The sequence below is a fragment of the Alligator sinensis genome, unplaced genomic scaffold, assembly GCF_000455745.1.
Source record: "Alligator sinensis unplaced genomic scaffold, ASM45574v1 scaffold377_1, whole genome shotgun sequence".
Lineage (NCBI taxonomy): Eukaryota > Metazoa > Chordata > Crocodylia > Alligatoridae > Alligator > Alligator sinensis.
In genome coordinates, this window is record NW_005842047.1 from 2,166,364 (window position 1) to 2,175,612 (window position 9,249).

The following is a 9,249-nucleotide window of genomic DNA, read 5'->3' on the forward strand; positions in this document are numbered from 1 at the left end:
AAAAAAAACCAGCCATTAGATAAAAGCGCCAAAAAAGCCCCACTGAAGTGCCCAATCTATACAGATGCTGTGGAGCCAAGTTGAACTAATGCACTGCCTCTTCTGGTAAAGCCCTGCTGTTTTTTTTCGGGTCTGTCAGCAGCCTCTGTGTCCTACTTCCCACATGAGGGAAAAACTTCTTGGATACGCCACTAGGTCAAACTCAGTTTCCTAGTCTCTTTGTCCAGTTCCCAAAGGGTGCAACAATCCACCCTTTTGCTTGTTCCCAGGGAATGCTTTTGGATTGTGCAAAGCCATGGTTTATTTGTTCAGTGCCATTTGTTAACATCATGTTTGCCTTTTCTGTAATACTGTTCTTAAAAATAAAGGAGCACCCAGCATACACAGCAGATTTTTCTCAAACAAGGAGAATCATCTGCTGGAATCATTTGAAGTACTACTCATCAGGTAAATGACAGAGAAGAAGAAGAATATTCGTCTTTGTTTCACATGCAAGTGTTCCCAAAAAAACACCAATTAACCACAAAACAATCTCTACAGAATGATATATGACATGCTAGATATGCACCTCATAGACTTCATATAGAGAGCATAAGCCTTTGTGAACTTGGGCTCACTTGTGTACAAGCTGTTATTTAACAATTATTGGGCAACAGAAAAAAAGAATTAAGGAAACATTTTAACTTCTCCAGAAACACAGCTTTTTGTCATTATTTACTCTATGATGTCCAAAGAACAAATTAGAACAATACTGTATTGGATAAGAACTACCCATGGAACTATTATTTCAACATATCAAAAGGGTCAGCATTCTCAAACTTCCGTCACCCTCTTGGAAAGTAAAATGAATAAATTTACATACATAAATTAAACATCCTGAGACAGGCCACTCAGCATTGTCGAGGAAAACCTGGCACAGTTTTAACATTACATGCTGGGATCCAGGATATTAAACCCAAAATATTTAGTACCTGCCAGCCTTAATACCTTATTTCTGACTGTTCTGTAATATGCCCTTAAAAAAATAGTTTTATCAAATACCATGAGGCTGCACTGGAACACAGACCCACTAGATTAAGCCCTACCCTTGTTTCCTTACTCTGAATTCACTGCACTCCATAATAGTTACTTTCCATGACAATGACCTACTTAACTTTATTAATTTAAATCTAATAAAATATTTTATTCACAATTACACATTCTACTTAGACTGCATGACTGCTAGCTTTCTCATTACCAGCCCAAATCATGGCTTCAACTGGCCAAAATTTCTTTTCCCTTATGCTAAACTTGGCGTAATGGTTCTCTAAATGGAAAGGAACAGTTTTTAAAACTCAAATAAAACCACTAAAAATTTGGCTGGTCTCTAGAAAACAAATTCAATGTTTTCAATTTGAAAATCTAGGCATGGAGCCACTCCATCCAGCCCGCAGAGCTGGGGCACTTTGGCAGTGCAGGGCTGCAGGGGCTTTGTCCACGCTACAGAACAGTGGTGAGGAGCTGCACCAGGGCTAGGCAGCTGGGAGCAACACCAATGCCATTGCTTCTCCATGCACGTGGCAGCTTTCAGGTGCCTAGCCCGGTCACACCCCTCTACAACCTGGTCCTAACATCGGAACAGGCAAAAAAAAATTTGTAACCAACACACTGCCAAAGCTCTCCACCCAATATTGGACTGGAGCTGAGTTGTTCTAAGCCAAGATTCAGCCACTGCTCTAGAGTCTTTAATATGAGCAAATTCAAAAGAAAGTAAATAAATAAATAAAAAGTAAAGGAAGCAAAACAAGTGTATATCAAACTTGAGCTCCAGTCCTGTTTACCTAAGGTACTTCCCCACCACATTTACTTGTTTTTCTTCAATGCTTTTAAAATGAATCCAAATCAATACTTTGCAGTACTTCACTGTTCTCATGAAGTATTGTAAATATCATCCAGGGGAGATCAAAACTAAATGCACATTTTAGCTGATCTAACAAGGCAAGAGGAGCTGCTGCTGCTCAGGACTGTTCTTACACTCCAAATTTTAGATCTGCATGGTCCTGCAGCAATACAAGTTAGCTTAAATCAGCTTAAATCAGCCTAATGGGCCATGAATAAATCAGGCTTAATGAGGGAGCCATTTCACTACTCTTGTATTGTACATAATCATGCAGATACAACACTGCATCCAGCTTGTACCAGTATCCTTTGACAAATAACGCAATTGTCACATCTGCCTATATCCCAAGACAACAGACACCTAAAAGTAGTGCCCATCTATACGTTCTTTGCCGTTTAAAGAGCCCAATTTTTGAATTCTTGATATTTCAGATGCATATGTCCCAACACAAACTTCTGAGCCTGCTATTTCCAGTGGATCCTTGAACTTCTTGCTCCCTACTATTACTCTTGCCCCTTCCCCACCATGGATCTACGAGGCGAAATACTAACTTATGTTAATGGCAATTCCAATTATTTCAATGAAGCCAGAACTTCATCTAGATTTCTTTTTTCCATTAGGTCACTGCTGCATCAATTCCATATGCCAAGCACTGTCATTCAACCAGAAATGAGACCCACCTTGTAATTCCTAAATAACACCAATGAGAGATCAGGCTGCATAACACTTCAGGCCCACGCATCTAGCTACCCCAGATACTAAAAAAAGATATGCACAGCTACATTTCTCTGCTTGCTTAAGCCTGGATCAATCAATGCACATTTCACTAAACAACTGTCAGGCTACAGCCTTGAACCAGGGGCCAACGCAGCCACTTGTCCAGGCCTGCCACCCCATAGCTGACAACTCAAACTGGGAAGGGCTGTCTTGAAGCCTCCAGCAAGATCTACCCACTCTGTTACCATAGAGGCTGGTCAGGGTCAGCTAACCCTCCACTTCCCCCATATAAACCCCTATACAGGAACAGGCTGTGTCCAGGCAACAGGCTTCAACCTGACCTAAGACTGCTTTGCTGTTCCCTCCAGCTTGCTCTCTGCTCAATCTCTCAGTGCATTTGCACATATGCAAACGCTGCAGTGCCAGGCGCTTTTGAAAGTGGTGGTGCTTTTGAAAGTGGCTGTGGAACATGGCAGAGGTGCGCTTTTGAACTAAAACAGCTCAAAGGTGTTTTAGGTCAAAAGCGTACCACCGCCATTTTCTCCATGCTGACGCGCGCGCATTTTGTCACTTATGTAACTGCAAGTGATGCAGTGCCACGCGTGTCAGCTCCCATGTGAAGCAGACTCAATTAATCAAGTCTCCTCCGAAGAGTCAGATCTCCAGCACATCTGAGAACTAAAAGGTATGTGTATAAATACCCTACTTTTCTTGACCTGGTTTGCTCTCCAACTCTGCTTCCCTCTTTGACCTCCTGGCTTCCTAACTCAGCCAATTCCTAGACCCCATTCTCAGAATGACTTGGTTTCCTGACCTGGATTCTTATGCTCACTCCTCCTGACCCCAATCGGTACCTCGATCCCCAAGTAGCCCCAGATCTGGCTACACATCCCAGCATGGCAGGAATCAAGCACCCTCAACTTCCAATTCTGCAAATCCCAAATATCAATAGGATTGTATATAGCTCCATGCAGGAACCTGAGCTCAATAATGTGAGGGATAACAATAGGGTGCATGAAATTAAATCAGTTATAAACTGATCTCAAACCCATTAAAGCTATATTAATTACCAAAACTCATGCAAGAGTGGCACCTAAGTATAGTATGAATATTGGCATTCCATCTAGGTATAAAGTTTTGTCTTTGACCATGGAAATATTTTGTATAGTCTAACTCAATTCCATTTATTTTAATTATATTTTAATGTATATGCAATTTCTATCAATTATATTAATTCTTTATATTCACTTTCCACCATTTCAAGCCATGAAATAGACGTGTGCCACTGCATATCAAAGACATTATGTGCTCAAAAAATAAATCATATTTTAACTATCAATAGAAATGAAATTTTTCTATAGAAGCCAATTAATTTTAAGGAACAAAACCCAATACACACATCCTTGTTAAAGTAATAAGGAATGTCAGTTCTTATCATGAAATAATATACTCAAAAGAGTCATGAAATAATCTGTAACATCAGAATTTTAGATAAACAGGAAAACCTGTTTTTAGTTTTTCCAATTTACCTGGCCAACACCTTTTTCAAAGGATTTTTTGTGCTCAGTGAAAAATAAATGATTCCTAAAATATCCAAACAGCTTTTAACCATGGGATTACATGAAGAGTTTACATCCATCTTCTTCAGTAAAGGCACAATCTGCAATCAAAAAAACAGAACACCAAAATTTAAATAAACTCAAACTGTCTCCTCAGACATTACAACAACTAACTTCCCTTTAATGAAAAAATGGTATCAAAAATAAAAAGATCAAATGCACGTCTTGTTCCCTCCCCCACCATGCAAATTTCAAACATTAAAATTCAAAAATGTTTTCTGATTTGCATCTTTTCCTTTTCTTTGGCAGAGACATGGCATTACCAGTTTCCCAAAAGTGCTGTGAACCCAGGGCTCTCTCTGAAATAAACAAGGGCTAAGGGCTAAGGGCTTCCTCTGTATCAGGAAAAACAAGGCCTCTGGCATACATTCACTTCATGGCACGCTATTCCAACAATGGTGCCTCCTGCCATGCATGCCACGTGTACGGCAGGACACAATTCTGCGATCAGGAATTAGACCCCAATTATGCCATACTGCTTGCCAATGCAAGGGGAACCCAAGATCATGATCCCAGGCTCCCTCTGCAGTGGCAAATAGAAGGCCAGGTACCCAGTTAACCAGCACAGTCCCAGGGTTTGGATCAATCAGCTGATTATCAGTCTCAGCCCTGGGACCCCTCTGGAACCAGTTGGACAATCTTGGTGCTGTCTTGGGGCCAGCTTACTGTGGATTCCAGCCCCAGGACTGCACTGGGACCCATTTCAGAACCCTGCCATGCAGATGGCATCAAGCTATATTGGAGTGACACTGCCACATATTCAATTTAAAGCATGATGAAAACCAGCTGCAAAATTATTGCACCCATCTTGTGGATTGTGAGACTTATCTTCTGTTTTATAGTGCCAATAATTGCCTGAACGTGTGACCAGGTTACTATTTAAGACTTAATTAACTGGTTAACCTTATGTATAACATCGGCCAGGGGCCAAGGTATAACAAAATTATAATGCATCTGGCGAATTACTTATTTCTTATCAATTTGCCCCAATGAATAAAATGTTACTTACTAAAAACAGTTTTGTCATTAAGCAGCTGAAAAATCTGCCCAGATATCATCATATACTGTCAGTAACATATTTACCAGTAATCAATGCTAGTAAAGTCTTACCTGCTTAATACACTGGATTTGCTGGATGCCATCAGGCAACTGTACACAGTGCAACAGTAGAGAAGCCAGATTTTGCTTTTCAGCATCTACGAATGCTATGTTTCATTTGAGAAAGATAAGATATCTATATTAGGACTTTAAAAGATTAAAGAAAATCTCTGAACAAAAAAAATACGAACATTTATATAGCTATTGCTTTATCCTTTATTTTCCTGCACTAAATCTTCTCGCATCGTAATCATCATTAACACCACTTAACATGTAAAAGTCTACAATCTGTCCAGTGGACTGTACAGATCTTAATTAATAGGCAACCAATTCTTTAGTGTAAAAGCAACTGCACTGAATAAAATGGACAAACATTTAACCCAACAGCAGTCCATTGTTATATTGTAAAATAATCTACATCCATTTAAGAATCTATCTGAACAAATGCATTTTACAAGATATAAAGATATAATCCTGAAAGCACATACAGAAATTCAAGTTTATGTAACCTTTATAAGAAAATTATCAAGCTTGACAAAATCTAGTGCATAAAGAAAAAAGCAAATGGAACCAGAAGCTCTCTTAGATCTTATTTTAAAAAAATATGCAGAGTAACTCGTAACAGAGCCTATTTTAGAACCCTTAGCGTCTCAAAATGCCTATACACATGCATCGAGGCTGCTCCAATGTGCTGTAATTACAGTTCATCAAAGTAGACTCAATTAATCGAGTCTGCCGGAGCGTGGTAATTACTGTGCTCCAACAGATTCCAGCATCACGTGTATCACTGTCCCCACGCTGAAAAATAGCGGTGGGAGTGCACGGGGACACTGAAACATGTGATGTTCCAGGAGCTTTAATTAGAGTGGCGCTTGGAGGTACTCTAATTAAAGGCTCCCCCCTCCCCCCCTGAAAAAAATGAGAAAGAAAGGGAGGGGCAGTGGCAGGATGGAAATGGGTTTTCCATTTCCCATGGAAAAATGGGGGAAAAAATGGGGCAGAATATGAAAAAAAAATCCCAGATTTTCCCTTTCATCCAAGAAAAATGCAGATTTTTCATTTTAGCAAAGAAACACCCAGATTTTGCTCTTTTGCAGAGTTCCAGTCTGCAAGGGGCTGTGGGGAGTGGAAGGAGGGCAGTCAGGCAGGGGGCGCCATGTGCATGTACATGGCTGACAGGCATTCTGGAGAGCAGCTTCCACAGGTAAGTCTGGCGGGGGCAGGAATTGAGGCCCCCATAGGGAGGGAGTTGGGCAGGATGGGGCTGGGGCTGCTGCCCAGTCAGGTGATCTGTGGGGTTTGGGGCCCAGGGCTGCAATGCACGGCCGCAGGACCCTGGCAGGGAGCAGGACGGGGCCATGGATGGCTTGTCTGGAGGATGGGAAGGGTGGAGCTGGCTCCCCGCCACTGCACGCACTCCCAAAAAGCCAGGGGGAATCTGTGCCCCCCAGATCTGAGAGGGGCAGGTGTAAGCTTCCCACCCTGCTGCCCTCCCCCAGGGCCTTTGCAGCCCAGTGGGTGGGACCCGGTGCAACAGGACAGAATGGGGCCAGGCAGAGAAGCTCCTTGCCACTGCAAGCTCCATGCTGCCTTGGTGAGGTGCCCCCTGCCTAAACTCAAGGCACCCTTCAGAAAATTCCAGCTTTTACTCATTTTTTGACTATAGGAAAATGGTAGAGCAATTCTTCTTTTACAAAAAACTCAGAAAGACCACAACAGGTTCCTGAATGTTTTACATCCAATGGATTCAACACTATTTTAAATCTTTGGGTTTCTCTTGTGAATCATATATAGGTGTTTGCATACCTAACAATGCTAATAACGAAGGCCCTGTCACATGTTCAAATTAAAGCTGAATACAAACAAGTGATAAACTTATTAAACATTTTCAAGCACTAACTTTGTAGTTGGTTGGCTCCTTTTATAGCTCGATGTACATTTTTATGGTGTGATATTTACTTTGCGTGTGTGGCCACTCTAAATTTATTGAGAAATTAACCAGTATATTGCGTAATATGTGTAATGTATGACAGGACCCTAAGAGGCATCCCATAGCACCCTTAAAAAGATCTTGCATCGCTCTGGTTGAGAATCACTGCCCCGGGTCATATGTACCTCAGTACTTAGAAAACTCTACATTTAGACTGATGTATCTGGATGCTCCTCTTTGTTGGATTAAAGACACAGTGTCAAATATAGAAGAAGGAACCTTGTCTGCCTATGTCCTTAGACCAACACGGCTACAACCCAAACCCCTGCAAATACAGAAGAACACACTTTACCAACTTCCTTATTTCCAACTTGTACTGCATCAAGTTATACCTAGGGGCTTTGGAGAAGAGAAGACATATTTTTATAATTTAACTAAAAGGATATGTTAATATCAAATTGTTTCCTTTCCAAAAGTCAAAGAATAGTGATAGAAAAAGGCAAAGCTTTGAGCTTTTATTCTCCATTTTAAACTCTTCCAAAAACCAAACTTCTCACTACAACAAAAACTTAACCAGGCCTTTTGAAGGGGGATTGGACACTTACATAGGTAAAAAGAATGTCCAATTATCTAATGAACTTTAAAAAATTGAAAGGGATTTGAAACCTCATGGTCTCAGAGCTGAAGCTAATCTGAGATCAAAATAAAACCCAACGTTGAGGACAGATTATTCTGCATTCTGTTCATGGAAGAAGTTCTATAGAACTTGAAAGCATCTGGTTCTGGAACCCTTCAAAGACAGTGATATTTGATGAGATGGACCTTGGATGTGACCCAGGTCAGTAATCCCCATGTTTTTAACTGTAGTGCTAAAAAGTCAAAGTTTTCAGTAACGTTTCTCTCCTTGGGAACTCTTTGTATATGTACCACATTCCTGAAAGATCCATTTGTAATTAGGACCATCAATCACACTACTGACCAACAGCCACAAGGCTCTAGACCAGTGTTTCTGAATCCGTGGTACACATATGCGAGACACAGGCAAGAGGTACGTGGGTGCTGCGTTTTGGTCTTTGCCTGCTTGGGCTGGAAGTTCCGGCACTGTTCGTCTCACCATGTCTGGTATGCTGGGGCTTTCACTCCCCAGCATCAGCATGCTGTGGGATGGGGAAAGAAGCCCCACACAGGCTTATTTGCCCTGGGCCATGGTGGAAAAAGTGAGACTCAGCTTGCGGCGGTGCCATGGTAGGACTTCCAGTTTCACTTTTGCCACATCAATCGGCAGGGTGTACGTAAGGTACCAAAGGTTGAGAACCACTGCTCTAGACTAAGAATGAAATAGGAGTTGTTTGAAGACTAATACCTTTTTGTAGTGAATTTTGAGCTTGACACTCTCAGAGAGAAAGCATTAAAAATCTATTTCAATAGCCATTCAAATAATTTTACAAGAAGAAAACTATGTAAGTTAAATGTGGAGAAGAACAACAAGACTTACACTGAAGTCTTTCAACTTCCTTGTGATCAAGAACAAGTGCATCCACCTGGATTTCTTTTTTCTTCTTTAAAACCATTTTGGTGAATTATCTGCTTTAAAAAAAAGTATTACAACTTTAAAACCTTCAAATAGTGCTGCTTAGAAGCATAACTAAACCACAGACCATCCAATTTGAGATACTAGCATTGCTCTTTATAATCTCCTAATGCTGTCTGTTTCTCCTCATTTTAATCTACACAATCATTTTTACAAGACACACGAAATGTTAAGTTTATTTCTGTTTCATTTTGTCACTGTCATGAATTCCAGGCTTTTCATACAAAATTCAGTAGGACTTCATAACACAAAATGGAAACGACAAGATACAGCATAGCTGCAAATTAAAGACAGGGTACAAGACAGACAAAACATAAAACCTGTCTACCTGACAGTTTATATGGCATGTGGTACCATGACACCTGAGTACTCTTTGCCCTTGGATGACAGTCTGATAAAAACTGCTAGGACAGCA

General features: G+C 40.8%; 1 protein-coding gene across 1 annotated transcript in view; it reads right to left on the reverse strand.

Annotated features, from left to right (window-relative positions):
- The window catches only part of THADA (THADA, armadillo repeat containing), a 296,890-nt gene that overhangs the window by 284,403 nt on the left and 3,238 nt on the right, over nt 1-9,249 (reverse strand). The window contains exons 3-5 of the mRNA XM_025203203.1: nt 8,739-8,830; nt 5,326-5,420; nt 4,126-4,256 (exon numbers count right to left, since the gene is read on the reverse strand). Of these exons, the coding sequence (XP_025058988.1) occupies nt 4,126-4,256; nt 5,326-5,420; nt 8,739-8,814 (302 nt within the window). The 5' untranslated portion in view covers nt 8,815-8,830. The remainder of the gene's footprint in view (nt 1-4,125; nt 4,257-5,325; nt 5,421-8,738; nt 8,831-9,249) is intronic.